This window comes from Anomaloglossus baeobatrachus, chromosome 9 (assembly GCF_048569485.1).
Source record: "Anomaloglossus baeobatrachus isolate aAnoBae1 chromosome 9, aAnoBae1.hap1, whole genome shotgun sequence".
Taxonomy (NCBI): Eukaryota; Metazoa; Chordata; class Amphibia; order Anura; family Aromobatidae; genus Anomaloglossus; species Anomaloglossus baeobatrachus.
In genome coordinates, this window is record NC_134361.1 from 20,143,180 (window position 1) to 20,164,431 (window position 21,252).

General features: G+C 48.1%; 2 protein-coding genes across 2 annotated transcripts in view; one reads left to right on the forward strand and one right to left on the reverse strand.

The window, feature by feature from the left end:
- The window catches only part of KIFC1 (kinesin family member C1), a 52,918-nt gene extending 50,308 nt beyond the window's left edge, over nt 1-2,610 (reverse strand). The window contains exon 1 of the mRNA XM_075324781.1: nt 2,595-2,610. Within this exon, the coding sequence (XP_075180896.1) occupies nt 2,595-2,610 (16 nt within the window). The remainder of the gene's footprint in view (nt 1-2,594) is intronic.
- Nucleotides 2,611-7,509: 4,899 nt separating this feature from the next.
- On the forward strand, nt 7,510-18,494 carry RXRB (retinoid X receptor beta). Its single transcript, XM_075323216.1, has 10 exons — nt 7,510-7,713; nt 9,379-9,614; nt 11,221-11,374; nt 12,698-12,877; nt 13,117-13,268; nt 13,743-13,872; nt 14,184-14,316; nt 14,402-14,493; nt 15,048-15,153; nt 16,495-18,494. Exons 1-10 carry the CDS (start codon nt 7,698-7,700, stop codon nt 16,640-16,642), a joined length of 1,347 nt encoding a protein of 448 aa, XP_075179331.1. The 5' UTR covers nt 7,510-7,697; the 3' UTR covers nt 16,643-18,494.
- Nucleotides 18,495-21,252: the final 2,758 nt, after the last annotated feature.

Genomic DNA, 21,252 nt, shown 5'->3' on the forward strand with positions numbered 1-21,252 from the left:
TAAGGAGTGAATATTCTCCCCTCCTCCCACCCATAATCGCACCCACCCCCTCCAGCGTGTTAATGAAAGAATGACAATTCACTGCTGTATTACTGCCCGAGGATCGCAGCGCTGTGCTCGCTCAGGCTGTCGGCTCTTCTGATCTGAGCGTGTCACTGTGTATTTCTATGTAGCAGTCACGCTCAGATCAGGAGAGCTGCCGGCTACTGCAGGTATTGTGCTGCGATCCTGAAGCAGTAATACGGCAGTCTGACTGAATCACTGCGCAGAGGGGAGCGCGGGAGAAGAGGGCCCAAGACTGTATAAGGCTATGTGCGCACGTTGCGTAAATTCATGCAGTTACGCTGCGCTTTGCAGCGCAGCGTAACTGCATGCGTCCTGCGTCCCCTGCACAGTCTATGGAGATTGTGCAGGGGCCGTGCGCACGTGGCGTCTCAGAGCGCAGCGCTTCGGCTACTGCCGAAGCGCTGCGCAAAAAGAAGTGACATGTCACTTCTTCTGTGCGCTTTGCCGGCAGCTCCTGCTCTGTCTATGGCAGGAGCTGCAGGCAGAGCGCACGTTCTCGCCGGCACCATGCGCTTCAGAACGGAGCTTTTCAGCTGCGCTCTGAAGCGCACCTTTTACGGTGCTGGGCTAGTACGCAACGTGCGCACATACCCTTAGTGTGTGTAGAAGGGTGTCAGATTGTCATTAATGGGAGCCTGTCAGCACATTGTAGTGGACAAAGCCGAAATGAAATCGTAACTTTAAGTGGCCAAATTTGTTGCTGCGTTTACAGCTAATGAGCTGCCCGTGCACCCTGGGCGGAGCTGAGCACTTCCAATGCATCTTTCCACCTTCTTGTTTTGCATCTATCTCCGCCATCCTCTTCCTTGATTGACAGGAGCCAGAGGAGGGCGGAGATAGATGCAAAACAAGTAGGTAGTAAGGTGCTCAGCTCCGCCCAGGGTGCACGGGCAGCTCATTTGAATAAAGAACGGTTTCTGGTAAATGTAGCAATGGATTTGGACACTAAAGGGGGCTTTACACGCTACGACATCGCTAATGCGAACTCGTTGGGGTCACGGAATTGGTGACGCACATCCGACCGCATTAGCGATGCCGTTGCGTGTGACACCGATGAGCGATTTTGCATTGTTGCAAAAACATGCAAAATCGCTCATCGGTGACATGGGGGTCCATTCTCAAAAATCGTTACTGCAGCAGTAACGAGGTTGTTCCTCATTTCTGCGGCAGCACACATCGCTCCGTGTGACACCGCAGGAACGAGGAACCTCTCCTTACCTGCCTCCGGCCGCTATGCGGAAGGAAGGAGGTGGGCGGGATGTTACGTCCCGCTCAGCTCCACCCCTCCACTGCTATTGGGCGGCCACTCAGTGACGTCGCTGTGACGCCGCACGGACCGCCCCGTTAGAAAGGAGGCGGTTCGCCGGCGGTCACAGCGACGTCGCCGGGCAGATAAGTATGTGTGACGGGTCTGGGCGATGTTGTGCGGCACGGGCAGCGATTTGCCCGTGTCGCGCAACAGATGGGGCGGGTACCCACGCTAGCGATATCGGGACCGATATCGCAGTGTGTAAAGCCCGCTTAAGGCATTGTTCACATGTTGCAGCCATGTCGCTTTTTTTGACCTTGTTTTTTTTTTAACACAAAACCGATTACGAAGCCAAAGTGGCTGCACTTTGAGAACGCAGTCTAAGGCGGCTTTCACACAGCGATCCTCTCCCCGGTGAGTGGTCCCCGGGAGTTTCCGTCCGAACCTCCGCAAAATGGGTTTGGAATGCATGCGCTGACAGGGCCGCTGACTATAATGGTGCATATGGGGTCACCGTGAGCCCTGTCAGGCAGTATTTTCGGGGGTATACGATTACTGGAGGCAGACACCTACACGTATTAGACTGCACCTGGTTGTCCTCCTCCAGTAAGTGTACACCTCCAAAAATGGTGCACGACAGAGCACACGGTGACTCCATCTGCACCATTATCGTCACTGGTCCTGTCGGCGCATACGTCTGAAACCCATTTTGAGATGGGGTTTGGATGGAAGCCTCGACACACGAACGAGAGAGGAACGCAGTGTGAACGCCCCTAAGTGTATGATTTTTAATAGGGCGATGTCCTCTACAAGGTGCTCTGCTCGGTTTGAACATTTTGTGCTGACGCTTTTTAATGGCTTTTTAAGGGTACTTTCACACTTGCATTTATTTCCTTCCGTCACAATCCGCCCTTTTGGAAAACAGCGGAATCCGTTAACGGATTCCACTGTTTCCCATAGACTTGTATGGATGACGGATTGTGCCAAAAGGACCTACGTTGCTCCGCTGGCCGACGCTCCGTTGCTTCCGCCCAGCGGGAGAAACGCAGCATGTAATGTTTTTTTGAGCAGCGGAATCCTCAGGATTTCACTGTGCATGCTCTCTCTGGCTCCCTGCACCCGTAACCAAGGTAAATAATGGGTAACCAAGCAAAGTGATTTGCCTACTTATACCCGATATTTACCCTGGGTGCGTGTGCAGGGAGTCCGACACTTCCCCGCTTGGCTCCGCCCCCTCCCACACTCCACTCCTCATGTATATACACACACACACACTCACCTGTCCTCAGCGCCATGGCCCAGCTCGGCTACACCCACCCCGCACTCCGCCCCCGCACACATTCTCGGCGGCCGAGCGATCAGCTGATCACCCGGCGGCCGCGGTTACTGGGAGCGATCAGCTGATCACCCGGCGGCCGCAGCTACTGGGAGCGATCAGCTGATCACCCGGCGGCCGCGGCTACTGGGAGCAATCAGCTGATCACCCGGCGCCGCGGCTACTGGGAGCGATCAGCTGATCACCCGGCGGCCGGCTACTGGGAGCGATCAGCTGATCACCCGGCGGCCGGCTACTGGGAGCGATCAGCTGATCACCCGGCGGCCGGCTACTGGGAGCGATCAGCTGATCGTTCACAATAGTCTGCCGCCGGTAAACTGTAAAAAAAAAATCAAAACGGATTCCGTTGTTTTGCAGCATCTGTTGCATCCGTTGTGCCACTATATGCAACACATCCGTTGCATCCGTCACACAACGCAATGCAACGGATGTCGTTCAACACAAGTGTGAAACTAGCCTAATGTTGTCATAGAGTATACAAAACCTGTAAAAAAAAGTGAAGCAGCCCTTAGGCTATGTGCGCACTTTACTTTTTACCTGCTTTTTCAACTGCAGCGTTTAATGCCAAAATGGTTGTGTTCTGCTTTTCAAGCAAAGTCTATGGGAATTTGGGTTTCTTGTCCGCACTTTGCAGTTCAAACTGCAGCCTTTTTGTTGCAGAACTTTGGTCAAAAACTCAGCTTTGCAGTGCAAAACCCAAATGGCAAAAACAAAAACAGGACAATTGTTTTTGCCATTTGGGTTTTGCCCTGCAAAGCTGAGTTTTTGACCAAAGTTCTGCAACAAAAAGGCTGCAGTTTGAACTGCAAAGTGCGGACAAGAAACCCAAATTCCCATAGACTTTGCTTGAAAAGCAGAACACAACCATTTTGGCATTAAACGCTGCAGTTGAAAAAGCAGCAAAAAAGCAGGTAAAAAGCAGGTAAAAAGCAAAGTGCGCACATAGCCTTACTGACGCTGATAATGGCCTTACTTACCTTATCAAGAGGGTTTTTTAATTGCAGCTCTGATTTTGTGTTCGTTATCATTGATTGTGCAGACGGACCGCAAATACGGCAGCTCCATGAGAAAGCTGAGTACAAAGCCAATAGGATAAGCCGTCTCCGATCTGTGGGCACACAATACATTGGTGACTGCGTGATACCTACTAGTGTTATTATTATTTATTATTATGGCGCCATTTATTCAATGGCGCTTTACATGTGAACAGAGGCATACATAGACAAGTACAATAATCATGAACAATGCAGGACACAAACTGTACAGGAGGAGGAGGACCCGGCCCGGGTCACAGTTCAGGAATATTAGCATTAGCACTTATTAGTTTGGTGATTCCATCTTCACTAGGCCCAGTGCCCACGCTGCGATTTGACGCAGATTTTCAGAATCTGCAGCAAATTCAGAATCCTGCTGCAACATCAATGTCATTGAAGCAGCAAAGTCTATGGATTTTTCCTTGTCGTATTTGGTTGCAGGCTTCTTTTTTTCTGCACCAAATCTGCACCAAACACGCAAGGGAAAAACAGAGCACCGTGGGCACTGCACTTCATGACATTCAGCTTTGACTTGCTGATTTCAATGACATAGCTGGATTCTGAAATACGCGTACAACTACACAAAGTGGGCACTAGGCCTTAATCTTTTTGACCTGTTAGCGACACCTATAGCGACCAAATCAAGGTGGTTTGCGGGCGAGTCAGCTGGCCAGTGATTAGGTATTTCAGATGGGGCAGGTGCGCTTTCTCCCTCTCCTGTGACTGCAGCCGGGGCTGGAGCAGGTTTAAAATTGAACGAAGGTTCTGGATTTTATTAAAATTTCTGAGCTGGAACATTTCCCCTATTGACAAGTATAAATTATGCAAGGACCTATGCATGGACCGTGGTGTTACAATAAACCCCGAGATGACCCAGACAGCAGCGGAATCGGTGAGACGGCAACTTGTTTCAGAACTGAGATGTTACATTATATCTTATATGTAGGGATAAAAGTATGTATAGAGTGACTGCAGCAGCAGAATAGTGAGTGCAGCTCTGGAGTAGAATACAGGAGGTAACTCAGGATCAGTAATGTAATGTATGTACACAGTGACTGCAGCAACAGAATAGTGAGTGCAGCTCTGGAGTATAATACAGGAGGTAACTCAGGATCAGTAATGTAATTATGTACACAGTGACTGCAGCAGCAGAATAGTGAGTGCAGCTCTGGAGTATAATACAGGAGGTAACTCAGGATCAGTAATGTAATTATGTACACAGTGACTGCAGCAGCAGAATAGTGAGTGCAGCTCTGGAGTATAATACAGGAGGTAACTCGGGATCAGTAATGTATGTACACAGTGACTGCACCAGCAGAATAGTGAGTGCAGCTCTGGAGTATAATACAGGAGGTAACTCAGGATCAGTAATGTATGTACACAGTGACTGCACCAGCACAATAGTGAGTGCAGCTCTGGAGTATAATACAGGAGGTAACTCAGGATCAGTAATGTATGTACACAGTGACTGCACCAGCAGAACAGTGAGTGCAGACATTGATAACTAGTCCATAATAAAAAAAAAAAAAACCTATATAACAAAATTGTATACAAAAATCCTCCCTACAGGTCATTGGGCAGTGTGGTTTGTCAGCAGGCACATGCACTTTTGGCACCCTGAGTTAGGCTGTGCACACGCTGCGTTTTTTTTTTTTTTTATGCTGCGTTTTTGGCCGCTAAAAAAATGCGTTTTTTTTCCGCGATTTGGTGCATTTTTGGCTGTGTTTTTGATCTCTGCGTTTTTCCAATGCATCGCATGGGGGGAAACGCAGAAAAACTCAGGACAAAATTGACATGTCCATATTTCTTTTTTTTTTTTTTTAAGCTCAAACTCAGCTTAAAAAATTGTGCGGACAGCAAAAACGAACTCATAGACTTTGCTGGGGAAGCAAAGTCATGCAGTTTTGAGGCCAAAAACGCACCCGAAAAACGCACTGTGTGAACTTACCCTTAGTGTCCTTTTGTTAGCAAATGGATTGATTCTGATTAACATTCTGCTAATGGTATTTGTATTGCACTTTAACTATTCAATCCTTATCTATGTTAGGGTACGTGTGCATGCTGTGTTTTTTGGGTTTTATTTTTTTTATTTATTTATTTTTTTTTTGTTGGTGCCAAAAACACTATCTTTGTGGTTACAAAGTGTGCGTACATAGCCTAAATGTGTTTTTTATTTCATTGGACATCTGACCTCTCACCTATGGATTAGAATTGTGATTTTCCGGTATTTTGTTTTGTGCCGTGATTGCTGCTGCAGTCACTGCCTTGTTTTTATGGGTGTGGGGCATTTATAATGTATCTCAGCCACTTTCTGTGGGGATTTTTTTTTCTAGACAATTTTGTTAAATAAAATGATTTGTATGTTTTTTTTATTATGGACGCTGTTGTTAATGTCTGGTTTATCCAATGTATTTTTCTAAGGTCTCTTTTTGGGGATACCAGCAACAGTTCATGTACCTATGGGCATTATATGGTTTGATTTTAAAACAGTGAGTGCAGCTCTGGAGTATAATACAGGAGGTAACTCAGGATCAGTAATGTGTGTACACAGTGACTGCACCAGCAGAATAGTGAGTGCAGCTCTGGGGTATAATACAGGAGGTAACTCAGGATCAGTAATGTAATGTATTTACAGTGACTGCACCACCAGAATAGTGAGTGCAGCTCTGGGGTATAATACAGGACGTAACTCAGGATCAGTAATGTAATGTATGTACACAGTGACTGCAGCAGCAGAATGTGAGTGCAGCTCTGGAGTATAATACAGGACGTAACTCAGGATCAGTAATGTAATATATGTATACAGTGACTGCACCAGCAGAACAGTGAGTACAGCTCTGGAGTATAATACAGGAGGTAACTCAGGATCAGTAATGTATGTACACAGTGACTGCACCAGCAGAATAGTGAGTGCAGCTCTGGAGTATAATACAGGAGGTAACTCAGGATCAGTAATGTATGTACACAGTGACTGCACCAGCAGAATAGTGAGTGCAGCTCTGGGGTATAATACAGGAGGTAACTCAGGATCAGTAATGTATGTATACAGTGATTGCACCAGCAGAATAGTGAGTACAGCTCTGGAGTATAATACAGGAGGTAACTCCGGATCAGTAATGCATGTACACAGTGATTGCACCAGCAGAATAGTGAGTGCAGCTCTGGGGTATAATACAGGAGGTAACTCCGGATCAGTAATGCATGTACACAGTGATTGCACCAGCAGAATAGTGAGTACAGCTCTGGAGTAGAATACCAGCCATGTGATGTTCACATTAGCCCTGTATCTTGTGTTGTGGCTCTCCTTCCTCCTGTGCAGACACGGGCACTTGTTGGCAGCCGCAGGTCACGGTCAGGAGCGGTGATTCCGGTGGTCACTGGGCGACCTTTGCCCACACTGAGCCCAGGTGCAGGCCCCGCCCCGCCAGACACGGGTCACATGACGCCGCTTTATTTATACATTGTCACAAAATATAAATAAGGCTATCCATAGAAGGAAACCGGAAGCCCCGCCATCTTTCTCCTCCTAGACGTTCTCTGGCCTCTGATCACCTTCCACCCGCCATCTTGCCACACCCTTTCTCTTGAGGTCACATCAGGTCATTTTTCATCTACACCCTCCATCTTGCTACACCCGACCCCCGCGGGGCGGCGGACACGTATCACAGCTGTTGTTCGTCCTCGTTCAGCGCTTTCTTTTACATAACCTCGCTTTTTCTCCATACGATTGGCACTTATTCACTAAATTACTGAAGGCTACGCCCCTTGAAGGAAGCGCCTACCTCGGGGTGTAGAAAGATGGCGGCACTTCCGCTTCCTCGTCAGTCTGGGGCCGCGGGGGCCGCTGGGAGAGTTGGTGGCAGCGGGTCCGGTGCGGGGTGACCGCAGGAGACCCCGGAAACTGCGTCACTGGCGGCGGCGCTTCATTAATATGCAGGTCATTAACATAATGTCCTGTGTGTGAGCGGAGAGGACGGCGGCGAGAGCGGAGAGTGAGCGCGGCCTGGACGGGATGGGGGACAGCAGGGGTGAGTGCGGCACACGGGGCTTTGTTACACGGCGCGGTGTGGACGGGGGGCGCGGTGTGGATGGGGGGGTGATCCAGGGGGGCGATGGGGGGAGAGTAAAGGTGGATGAGTCCCGGGCTCTGCTGGGAGTTGTGCTCCAGAGGTAACACGGTGCATGCTGGGAGTTGTAGTATTACAGGAGGGGGCTGCAGGGGATATGGGAATCTGCGCCCCCACAATAGATGATTGGTGGCAGCTAAATGTGGAGACCCCAAAATCCATCCCCACATGGTGGAGATCCTGATGATCGCCATCACATTGATCATTTTCTATGGTAAAGGGGCTCCATGGTGCAAACTAGGTGTCCCCTCTCCACTGGGACCCCCAATCATCAGACAGGGGCCACCGTCCGGCGAGACCACCGAGCAGTTATATGGGGGATAGAGGTGACCGATCTGCAATCAGGGCCGGCCCAATAGTCAGAACCTCATGGATCAACAACTTAAAGGGATTCTCCAGTAAGAAGTGGTTGGCTATGGGAAATTTCTGGCATTTTTGCAAAGTTTCCAGAAGGCAAAAATGGCTCAAATTCTAGGACCCCCCCCCCCCCATATGGCCCCTCTGCTCCTGTGGTTCTCACTACTGGGTTTTATTTTATTTTTTTCTGTGAAAAAGTAGTGGTGGCACTCGCCATCTGGAGGAAAGGTTCAGTCTTTACCGGATTTCTTAAAATATACAGGTGATTTGGACGGTGCAGAGCGCAGACAGCCTCATGTGTGACCGCTCCTCTACAGGACGCAGACACATGAAGCTGCTGCAACCTCCAGACCTGCCTGTATGTTTTTGCTGAATCCAGTGCAGGGTGACCTCGTCCTCCGGATGGTGAGTGCCGCGGCGTCTTCTTCACGGTCTTTCTCTCCATTCTATGCACTGTGGTGACACCACTGCGGGGTTTGGTTTGATGGCGACTTTCTTGGTTACTCCACGCTCAGGTACAACAGATGGTGCCGTCTTCTGCTCCTACTAATTCCCTTAATCCCGGCCTTCTGGTGACCAACTTTGCTGCCCCTGGACGGCCCCTTGGTGTAGCTGAAGCTTAATCTCCTGAGTGAGGAGATGCCGGACTTTCTGAAGACGTTTGGGGAGATTTCTGTAGAAATGGCTTGTAGTTTTGTCCGGCAGATTGTGGAGGTGAAGGCTGCGCCCCATTGAGTCCAGTGCGTCTGGATAAACTTGCGGTCTTAAATTTGTCATCTGCAGCCGCTATGAGCCGACAATCTGCCGTGTAATTGTCCGTCAGTTTCTGGAGTAGGGTCTAGTCATTGTGGGGCCCCCCAGAACCACTACCTGTCCCCCCATCCCCCTTCTTATTTTTATTTATTTTTTTTTTGAAAAGCTGAGTAACAGAACAGTAAGATATGGCTGAGTGGAAAGTCCGGACCCTCGTGCCGTGAGGGCAGTAAAGCTCTGATTTCTTTCTGTAGTCTCTGATTTTAATCATTGGAAGAATTTTAGGGCTCAATTTGTTTTAAACTAACATTTAAGTTTAATATGTCAGCCAGAAACTGCGCAGAAGAGCGTGCAAATGGCAAAGTATCCACTATGTAACGGCTCCTGGAGGGGACTGTCAATTAAATGTATTTATTGTTTTCTATATTCTAAACTTTTTTTTTTTTTTATTTCCAGTTTGTCAAAGCCCAGACACCTCATCCCTGAGCCCTCCTCTGGGGCGTCCCCTGTGCGACACCCCTCCACCCGGCGCTCCCTTACACCCCTCCATGATCGGATCTGCAATGACCTCCTCGGTGAACTCTCCTCTGGGAAGTCTAGGCTCCCCTTTTCCTGTCATTAACTGTGCTGTGGGCTCCCCGGGAATTCCTGGCACCCCATCTATAGGCTACGGACCGGTCAGCAGCCCTCAGGTAAGATAGTGTATGCCTCCTTATTAGAAGAGAATTTCTGACAATGCTCAGTATTGGTATAAACAAACGTTAAGAATAGTGTGATTTGAGTACAGCTTGTTGCTAGAATGTTGTCTGTGTTTGGTACCTAGATGGAGCGTGCGCCCCTGCCGGGCCCTCTGCGCCCCTGCCGGGCCCTCTGCGCCCCTGCCGGGCCCTCTGCGCCCCTGCCGGGCCCTCTGCGCCCCTGCCGGGCCCTCTGCGCCCCTGCCGGGCCCTCTGCGCCCCTGCCGGGCCCTCTGCGCCCCTGCCGGGCCCTCTGCGCCCCTGCCGGGCCCTCTGCGCCCCTGCCGGGCCCTCTGCGCCCCTGCCGGGCCCTCTGCGCCCCTGCCGGGCCCTCTGCGCCCCTGCCGGGCCCTCTGCGCCCCTGCCGGGCCCTCTGCGCCCCTGCCGGGCCCCTCTGAAGTTGGCTCCCTTCATCCTCATTTTATCCTTAGAGGCCATTTTTGCAAAATGAGAACTACATCACTGGAGTGTGACTCTGCTGGTCTGAATTCAGTCTGGCGAGTCCTCCTGGAGAAAAATGTGGAGCAGCAACTTGTGTCTAATGCTGGGAAGGCTCCACACAGGGGTTTTGTGTAATTTTCTGCCTTACATTTTTTTTCCTTTTTTCGTCAGTGGATAATTCCCTCATCCAGTAGGTTCCAATGTATCACTGGTGTGACGTGGACTGTTTAGTCATGTCTGATTTTTAAATGTGGCTGTCCACTATTGGGAATGAACGTGGTCCGGGTGCAGCCTCATGAGTGGTGTGGCCGGTCTACAGCCTCCTGACCTATTGTCTCATGGGCATATTGGAAGTGGAGACCCGTGGTTAGGCTGAGCACCATTAACATCGTCTTGTACTATACAGTTGTGTGCATGCACAAAAACACACGTGACCTCCATAGGTGTATATACATGGGTCCTTGCACTCCCCTTTATTGGGGGTCGATCAGTGACACTTATGCTGTGCTATCTTGCAGTGGATCAGGCTGTTTCGGGTCCCGTGCTCTGTAGCACGCGCCCTTCGCCTCCAGGACGCAGCTCACGTGAAGTAATGATCTTCTGTCCGTCACATATAATTCCATTCCTGGAAGGTTTTGTGGCTGCAGGTGACTTCAGTCTCGTGATCTCTGGTTTCTAACAATCAGTTGCTCCTCCGTGGTAAATATTGGGTTGGTTTCTTCTGCCATGCCTGGGTGCAGAGTGACTGAAGACTCCTATGTATTGGGCACAGGCAGTGGAGATCAGTGCCTGGGATGGGCATTTCTCCACAATCAGTGCTGCTGCATCACAGCTGTATTATAAAGGTTTCCTTGTGTCTGAAGACCTCCAATGTTTAGCATCTGTACAAGCATCTGCTTGGTAGTCTTTATAGCAGCCGCAGTACAGTTTACTTGGGTGACTTTCAGTTTAGGAAGAGTTCAGCTCTGAAGCCTGCAGAAATCAGACTTCTGTGCTGCACTCTAGATCAGCATTTCTAGAACGTGTAAAATATTGCTGGGGGGGATGTGCACGTCGGCTTGTAGCTTTTAAGTTTTCACATGTGTAAATTAAAATCTCTTAAATATCTCCCACTCAACAGATAAATTCCACAGTGAACCTCTCGGGTCTGCACCCCGTCAGCTCCTCTGAAGATGTGAAACCTCCATTGGGGATGAGAGTCATGGCCGGCCATCCCAACGGAGGAGGAGTGAGTGGCAAACGGCTGTGCTCAATCTGCGGAGACCGCTCCTCCGGTAAGGGCCCATTACTGATGCCAATGTGTGGTGCTTGGGTTTGGGCACAGACATCGCCGCATTGTTCTGTCCACTGTGGATGGTCTCCACCGAGGTCACAGATTAGTCCCATATAGTGAGAGCAAATGGTGGTAGAAGCATAAAGCATAAGGCCGCTTTCACATTACGTTTTCGGGCATATATGTTTTCTGCAGGAGGACACCCAGACATAGACTACGTTCAGGTGTCCGCCTGCAGAAAACGTATATGCCCGAAAACTGTGCGACAGAGCACACGCAGACTCCGTCTGCTTCATTAGTCAATGGCCCCATCGGCGTATGCGTCCGAAACACGTTTTGGGGGGGAGGGGGGGACCAGTGAACGTAGGTAACGCAATGTGAAAGCGGCCTAACAAATGCTACCTGCAGAGTATTGCGGTTCATGCACCGAGTAATACCTAAAGTCCTGCCGCTCAGGGACTGCGCATGCGTGGCCCCTCACCACTATGGAGGCAGGAGCACCTTGTCAACCTGACTCTGGTCTCATTCATGGTGCTGGATCATCCTGGGCGTGGACTGCAGCGTGGAGTGTGGCCCTCGGGCTATAGACTGCAGTTCCCTGCATTACACTTCCCGGTGCGTGCTTTGTGCAGGGCGTTCCCTGGTGGCCTAGTGTAGTGTGAACTCTGTATACAGTGCTGGATGCACGTGGCTTCCCAGTTATTGTAGCTGCTGTTGTAATCCTGCCATAGCTCCCAGCAAACCCTGCCAATCATCTCCTCCAGAGGATGCCAAAGACGCCGGGCGTCGCTCATTAACTATAGGGCTGTAGCTGCTCGGGAGGAGGAATGGGCAGTGACACTAATGGTTAATGGCTTCACTATAAAGAAAATTAAAAAAAAAAAAAAGCTGCCCTTTTAGGGCCTCCTGGGACTTGTAGTCCTTCATGTGGTTGCATTTACGTTGAAGTCGCATGAACGTTTCTCACTGTTCATAAGGCCAGTATAGAGGCAGCTGCGGTGTAAGTGCGGCGCCCCCTAGCTGTGGGTGCTGCACAGTACATCTTCCAACAAATTGCATTGAAAAAAACACATTCTGGATGGTGATGCCCATAATACTGAAGCAGGCGGCTGCACAGCACAATATAAGTACACCCCACAAGGATGAAATAAATCTGGTTTAGCAATAGTATTGTCTTATGTTCTACAGAAAAAAAAAACTAAACTGCTTTTTCCTAACCCTGCACCTCTAATTGTGAGGAGCGGGGTCCTCTAGTTCTATCTGGTGGGGCTCAGATGAGGAGTGTTGGGCGTTGCATCCACTCACGTCTTCACACGTCTTGCAGGGAAACACTATGGCGTGTACAGCTGTGAGGGCTGCAAGGGCTTCTTCAAACGCACGATCCGCAAGGACCTGACCTACACCTGCAGAGACAACAAGGACTGCATCGTGGACAAGAGACAGAGGAACCGCTGCCAATACTGCCGCTACCAGAAGTGTCTGGCCACCGGCATGAAGAGAGAGGGTGAGTGAGCGCTCGCTGCTGGCGGCCTCCTTATAGAAGGGTCACATAAGCGAACATTGTTGAGGCGTCTTCCACCACTTCTAATTTAGTTTTTATTTAGTTTTGGTGTTACTGTATTGTTCAAGTGTTGGACTTGAATTTTTCTCTGAAAACGTTTCTAATATCCCAGTACTGTAAAGGTTTTTCTGCAAAAATCCAATATCCATAAATATTACAAAATGCCCTTTCTGTGTCTTCAGCTGTGCAAGAAGAACGTCAGCGAGGCCGGGAGCGAGAAGGCGAGGCTGAGTTTAGCGGCACAATAAATGAGGATATGCCGGTGGAAAAAATCCTCGAGGCTGAGCTGGCGGTGGAGCAGAAGAGCGATCAGAGCCTCGAAGGGGGCGGATCTGTAAGTGCAGCACGCGCTGTGAATGTTGGAGGGGGGTGGGGGGGTATTGTGCGGCACACAGGGTGAATATTGGTGTATTGTGCAGCGAGGATGTGCAGCACACGCTGTGAATGTTGGAGGGTATTGTGCAGCACGCTCTGTGAATGTTGTGGTGTATTGTGCGGCACACAGGATGAATGTTGGTGTATTGTGCAGCGAGGATGTGCAGCACACTCTTTGGGGGGTATTGTGTGGCACGTTCTGTGAATATTGGGGGGGGGGGGTGTATTGTGCAGCGGGGATGTGTGGCACACTCGTTGAATGTTAGGGGTATTGTGCCATAGGTCTGGTTGTCAAGCAGTTATCAGGGTAGCTTTGCAAAGATGAAGAATCTTGTTTCTCTAAGTGACAATGTAGAACGTCAGGACCCTTCCTAGCTCCTATAGAGCCTAAGATCATGAGGGTCTTGTCCTTACGTCTTATCTCTCTCCTTAGCCCAGTGATCCGGTAACAAACATCTGCCAAGCTGCTGATAAACAACTTTTTACTCTCGTTGAATGGGCCAAGAGGATCCCGCACTTCTCTGAGCTGCTATTGGACGATCAGGTTATACTGCTTAGAGCTGGTAAGAGCCGCTGGATCTAGAACTTGTCACCGCCTTTCTTGCTGTCCCATCCCCCGCACCACTTGTACCTGCTGAGCTATAAACAAGTTAATAAACTTTTATACAAGTCTAAACTGGCAAATAAAGGTAATTGTGGTTTTGCAGCTCATGTTCAGGCAGCAGTGCCGGAGAGCTGTGTAGTGCCGGAGAGCTGTGTAGTGCCGGGGATCTGTGTAGAGACCTTAGTGCGGTCCACAGTAGTAAAGCAAAGACTTTAATACAAGGCAGGAGTAACTTTACTACCTTCCTATATCCACCTTCCTCCCCCATAGGATGGAATGAGCTCCTCATCGCTTCTTTCTCTCACCGCTCGATTTCTGTGAAAGACGGCATCTTGCTGGCCACGGGACTGCACGTCCACCGCAACAGCGCGCACAGTGCCGGTGTGGGGGCCATATTTGACAGGTAATGTAGAACTTCCACTTTAAGGACCCTTTTATAGTCTCTAATAACCTGTGAGTATCTGATACATGTCGTCCGGATTTTGCAGAGTCCTCACTGAACTTGTGTCTAAGATGAGAGACATGCGCATGGATAAGACCGAGCTGGGCTGTCTGCGAGCCATTATATTGTTTAACCCAGGTAAGGTTTTGTTTTCTAAAGAGATTAAGTTTTCAAACTTTTTTTTTTTTTTTAGTAAAAACCTTCTACTTGAGTTTTTGTGATGTGACACACGGGGACTAATGCAATCCTCGCATTACACTCAGCTCACACTCGCAGCACAGCGGAAGCCGAGTGCCACAGCGTCTGAGGTCCAATCATGTGATTGGACCTTAGCTGTGGGGGGCGGGCCAGCGTTGAGTAGGAGGAGAGGGAGGGATTTATCTCCGTAGCTGGCCATTGTCATTCTCACAGTACACCGGTGTACCGTGAGTGCAGTGCGATCTTTCTCTCACCCCATACACTTCAGTGGGTGCCAGAGAGTCTCGCATTACACCCGCAGCATGCTGCGATTTGTTTTCTCGGTCCGATTGTAGCTGAGAAAATAATCGCTCATGGGTGCTTACACACAGGCTAATACTGGTCCGAGTGGAATGCGATGTTTTATCACACTCCACTCGCACAGATTTCCATGCCGTGTGTTTTTAGGCCTTAGTGTAGCCGTGTGGAGTTAAAATATTTCTTCTTTTGTCTAGATGCTAAAGGACTGTCCAACCCGGCCGATGTGGAGGTTCTCAGAGAGAAGGTCTATGCATCTCTGGAATCTTACTGCAAGCAGAAGTATCCAGACCAGCAGGGAAGGTGAGCTCTCTGGGGTGGGGGGGATGTTGGATAAGGCGGACTAACGACTTGAGCAGCTTCGCTCTAAGGATTTGTGCACACCTTTAGGCCATGTGCCCACGGGACGCTCGTACCTGCGGATATATTTGCCGGTACGGCTGCATGTTTCCCGCAGCTGGCAGCCGCAGCTATTTTTAGCTGCGAGTTTCCAGCGGAATAGCTGCGGGAAACATGCGGAGATTCACGCGATTTTGATTTACCTGCGGACGTCCTGGCCTCTATCTCAATAGCGGAGGGCCGGGATCTCCAAGTAAATCTGCATGAATAATTGACATGCAGTTAGGTGCGGCTGAGGAGAGTCGCAGCCGCACTTTCCGCAGCGTGGACACAGACACTCCCCATGTCCCATAGGGTAACATGGGGAGTGCCTGTACATGCTAGAACCTGCGGATTTATCTGGAAAATCCAGATAAATCCGCAGGTTTTCCGCGGCATACTCTGCAGCAAAAAGCTCCTGTGGGCACATGGCCTTAGAATTTAGTGCCGAAACGTTTGCATCTCTTGGCAGGAAAATGCAGTAGCAGAATCTGCATTTTTGGTGCATATCTTTCCCATTCATTAAAATGAGTGAAATCTGCTGTAAGAATTGACATATTGCTGATTTATTTCTACACCAAATCTTCAAAGAGAAAATACTCAACATGTGCACAACACGTCAGTACTCCATTCAGGTTTTGACGTCTGCACTCAGTGTGCACACAGCTGAACATAATGCATAGTAAGTTTTCCACTGCAGTGGAATTTCTCTGCACCATTTCTTTGGTAGTCCCATTTAATTGCACCCCATGTTGCAAAAAACTTTCCCCATACTCCATCCAGATAAGCCAAGAGGGGGCAGTATTCTGGGCACATGAGGTAGCTGTGGTCATGGTAGCGATGATGGATTAATGGTGTGGAGGATTACCAGAATGCACTTCTTGGTGTAGAATAGGCAATACCTAAGGCATGGTTCAGCCATCTTGGGTGGAAAAACCTTAAAAGGGTGAGATTGGACATTGATCAATCTACTTGCCATAAATTCTTACGGTTTTGGAAGAATCTTGCGCCCCTAGATTGATTGACTAGGCGGTGGTGACCATCTCATGACCATCTAATGACCATGTTTGGTTGCTCCAGTGGGACAATCCGTCATCACAAATCTGTCCATTTGGATAATTTGGTCACATTAATATTAGCAGTGGTTTACAGCAAAACGTTGCCAAATGTTGGTGGAGGAGTGTTAGCTGCCGAGCTTTGCTTTATGATGTTTAAAACTGCTGTGAAGCTTCTTTCTCAAGCCAATATCCTTCCTTTCTTTTTAAGGTTTGCAAAACTGCTCCTCCGCCTCCCGGCCCTGCGCTCCATCGGACTCAAATGTCTTGAACACCTCTTCTTTTTCAAACTGATTGGAGACACCCCAATAGACACCTTCTTGATGGAGATGCTTGAGGCGCCCCACCAGCTGTCCTGAAGACTGACTGTAGCCACCGGCTGCTCCATCCCCAGAGACGGCTAGTATACATACTCTAATAGATCGCTTCCAACTGGAGAGGTTATAGGCACCGCAGTCTATCCCGAGAGATTGCCTGAACTGGTCAGACGGCTGCTCCCTCTCCCCCCTCCAGTAATAGTCCTCGATATTCTCATGGATAGCATCTAAATCAGATGGGTTGGATTAAATGCAACTAATTCATAGGGAGAGCTAATGAGTCCCTAATTAGACTTAACCCCCTGGGTATTACCCGTAGAGGTACAGGTACCTCCAGAAAGTGATCTGCATCCTAATGACTGCTGCTGAGGCTTCCACTAATCATGAAGAACGAGCTCCATGTATGATGTACAGGATTTTTTCTTTTCTCTGTGAGACACTCCTATGCAATATCCCTGATTTCTGCTCCTGATCACTATGCTAAGAATGGAGGTCTCGGAAGAGAGGACCCCGTCCCGTGACCACACCAGGAGCTCTTCTGAGAGATGTGAACTCTATGAAGGAGACCAGGTAGCAGCCATCATTGTTCCTGGCTGCTTTTTCTGGAGGTGGCCTGCTAAACGAAGAACAGACGATGGGTGTTTGGGGAGGGGGGTTCTCTAACATGTAATGAGCCCTGTTTAATCAGTGGACGATTCAGAATGGAACCTCATCCCCCCCCTCCATCTTGATTTTTGGACGCCCTATCTGATTACTTCACTCGTTGGGATAGAGGGGCGACTGTGCGGGTAAAGGGGACCTCTGCGTTACTGTTTCTTGTTATCATTCACTTTTTTGGGGTGGGGTATTAATGACTGTTCTGCTTTTTCTTGGGGTGCCTGGAGGAATATAACAGGGGGCCCTGCACCTTGATCTCTTCCTGAAGAGAGATCCTTTGTCTGCCCTGCTTGGCGAAACCAGGTCTTGTATGATCAATGATTTTATTTGGAAGGAAGATTATTATATTGCACATGATTTAGGACTTTGTTTAAAGAAGTTTGAGAAGACACCCCCCCCCCCCCCCCCAGCTCCAGAATTTCTTTTAATGTTTTTTTTAATGTACCCAGTTTTGTTTTCAATAATTACAAGTTGGGATTTTAGCTTTATTTCCTTATGTTTCGCTGGATTGGATGCATTGGGGTGGATTTGTGAGTTGGCACCACATCGTGATTGAAGGCGGTCTGTACAAAAATGACTGTTCAAACCATCCCAGTCAGTGCATGTTACCACCTACTGGTTTCCATTTACCTCCACCATTCTTGGGCTCCTATAAAGCCAGAGCAGTCATTCAAGGGACAGGAAGGCAGATATAGATGGAGTGAGTAGGTGGGAAGGTGCACTGACATATTGGCATTTAGTGTCTGTGCTTGGTTTGTACAGTCATTTTGTTCGGACTCAATTTTTAAACTGTTCCACGATAAACTGTTGGTGCCTGGTTTTAAGTTTGTGCCCCCCCCCCCTCCTTTTTTCTCCAGTTCAATCTATAGTTTTCAAGAACTTTTTTGCTGCTAGTCCTCCCCATGTTTGTTTTTCCTTCCCCGTTCCATATTCCTCATTTCTTCCTCCGTCTTTGAAGCTCCTGAAATTCACCTGCCTGTTTTTCTCACTCGCTCTAAGATTTCTGGTAACAAAGTTATTGTTGTCTTAAACCCATCCTGCTGTTGTCTGAAGATGCAAAGAAAAATGTTACAGACAAACCTCCCCCCACAATTTGTTATATACACTTTCTAGGAGGCAGCTCCTCATGGGAGGGATTGTACGGTAGGTAAGACTCCTCCTCCCAGCGGTAGCCCTACTCTGCGCTCGTTTATTATTCCTGTTGCTTGGAATGAATATTAAAGAGAATTTAGCTCTGTCTTCTGCTTCGTGCTTCTTAATCTGTTGCTTTAGGAATATGCAGCTGCTGAACAGGTTCCAGGAACAGAACGTGTCGGCTGTTAAAGGGATTTTCCTGTAATTTGAACTACTTTTGACTGTTGGATAATGAGTGAGTTTCGAAATACTCGGATTCGTGATACTCGTAACGAGTACTGTCTAATACTCGCATATGCATTTTGAATAGTGTGCGCAATGCAAGTCAATAAGGAGCACTTGCAATGTAACGAGGGAAGCTGGTTTCACATATCCGACTTTTCGCCGGTTTGACGGATGCGGCGCACGCCTGTACAGTATGATACAGTACAGTGTCAGCGCCGCAACTTCTGGGTCACATGCTCCGGTCACATGACAGCATGTGACCGGCGCTTGTTGCGCTGCCAGTGTACTGTATACACTGTACTGGCCTGCGGTGCATCCGGCGAAAAGAAGGATGTGTGAAACCAGCCTAACTTGAATGCTGCACTATTTGTGCGAGTAGCGAATAGTGCGGCATTCCAGTTACTGGTTACATTGCGAGTGTTCCCCATTGACTTGCATTGCACACGCTATTCGGAATGCATACACTAGTATTAGACAGTACTCGTTACGAGTATCACGAATCCGAGTATTTCGACACTCGCTCATCATTACTCTTGGCCCCGCTAATTGTATGGCTCAACCATCAACTTTGAAAACTACCCCCTGCGTTCAGTGTCTGCCAAAGATGGCTGACAACAGCGCTGAAAGTTTCTATCAGAACATAAATGGTGTGTCCCTACCACCGGTATGCAACAGACTGGGTCATATCATAAGATGGGTAACAGCAAGTGGCTCTTCAAAGCCTTGTGGAAATATCTGGGGGGGGTTTAAGGGTAATCGTCACTTTAATTTCATAAATCAATAATTTGAGAAAATATACTTTTAATTTTCTCAAACCTCCTTTCTCCTCCTGGACAATTATTTGTAAAACTCAATTCTTGGTTAATATTTGTATTCTGTGGATACTTTCCCATCACTGAGGTGATTAACCCCTCAGCAGCATGGATTCCAAGGAAAGTGTTCATAAGGGTGGCAGCTCCTGTAATGGAGCCATATTCTGAGTATTGTCCACTAATCTATCCTAATAATATGAGCTCCTGACATCAGGTTGTCCAATTTGTGGTGGGCATGTGACACAAATTGTTGAATCTTTAGTTATCTGAATGGCATTATCCTGATATGAGGCTCACAGGTTTGTAAACTTGGCCAGATGAAGGGGACCATGCAGAAATATCAGCCGCTCATGAATCATAGAATATTAGAGTTGGAATGGACCTCCTGGGTCATCTGGTCCAACCCCTGCTCAAAGCAGGATTCACTGAATCATCCCAGACAGATGTCCGTCCAACCTCCTTTTTAAAGACTTCCATTGAAGGAGACCTCACCACCTCTCAGTCGCCTGTTCCACTCATTGATCATCCTCACTGTCAAAGTCTTTTCTAATATCTAATGTGTCTCCTCCCCATCAGTTTCATCCCATTGCTTCTTGTCTTTCCCTGTGAAAATGAGAACTGATCCCTCTACAGTATGACAGCCTTTAAGATATTTGTAGACCGCTATTAAGTCTCCTCTCAGTCTTCTCTTTTGCAAGCTAAACAATCCGAAATCCTGTAACTGTTCCTCATAGCACATGGTTTACAGACCAGTCACGAGTCTGGTCACTCTTCTCTGAACTTGCTCTAGTTTGTTGATGTGTTTTTAAATTAAAAAAAAAAAAATGTGGTGCCCAGAACTGGACACAATACCAGATGAGGTCTGACCGAAGAGGAGTAAAGGATAATAACTTCACGTGATATGGCCACCTCCTTATTTCAGTGGTCATAAATGGGACTTTTGAGCCCAGCCCAACCATACATCTATGTACAAAGCTATTGATTTACTTCTGTTTTGTATTGGGTCATTTTTCTTCTTTTTTTTTTTTTTTTTTTTTTTTTTGGTGTAGTGTCCTAATTCAGACTAGAGAGCTTTTTGCCAACAAGTATATGGTGCATTTGTATCAAAGAAATTAGCGCAAATAAAGTTTTTTTTTTTTCTCTAAAGTTACTTTGGTTAGCCTTCACGCACTGTCCAAACGCACATTTTTGCACTATAATGTAAATGCATATTTTGGTAGGTAGAAATTGGGATTGCTGCCAGGGTAGGATATATCCACTGCTGTAACCTTTTAATAGGTAGCTAAAATCTCCAGTATATCAGAGACTGGTGAACCTGATGGATACAAAAGTGCAAACAGCACAAACTTCTCCTGTTCAACAAACCTTTTTCATTCTTAGGCTATGTGCGCACTTTGCTTTTTACCTGCTTTTTTGCTGCTTTTTCAACTGCAGCGTTTAATGCCAAAATGGTTGTGTTCTGCTTTTCAAGCAAAGTCTATGGGAATTTGGGTTTCTTGTCCGCACTTTGCAGTTCAAACTGCAGCCTTTTTGTTGCAGAACTTTGGTCAAAAACTCAGCTTTGCAGTGCAAAACCCAAATGGCAAAAACAATTGTCATGTTTTTGTATTTGCCATTTGGGTTTTGTACTGCAAAGCTGAGTTTTTGACCAAAGTTCTGCAACAAAAAGGCTGTAGTTTGAACTGCAAAGTGCGGACAAGAAACCCAAATTCCCATAGACTTTGCTTGAAAAGCACAACACAACCATTTTGGCATTAAACACTGCAGTTGAAAAAGCAGGTAAAAAGCAAAGTGCGCACATAGCCTTAGGCCGGCTTCTCACTT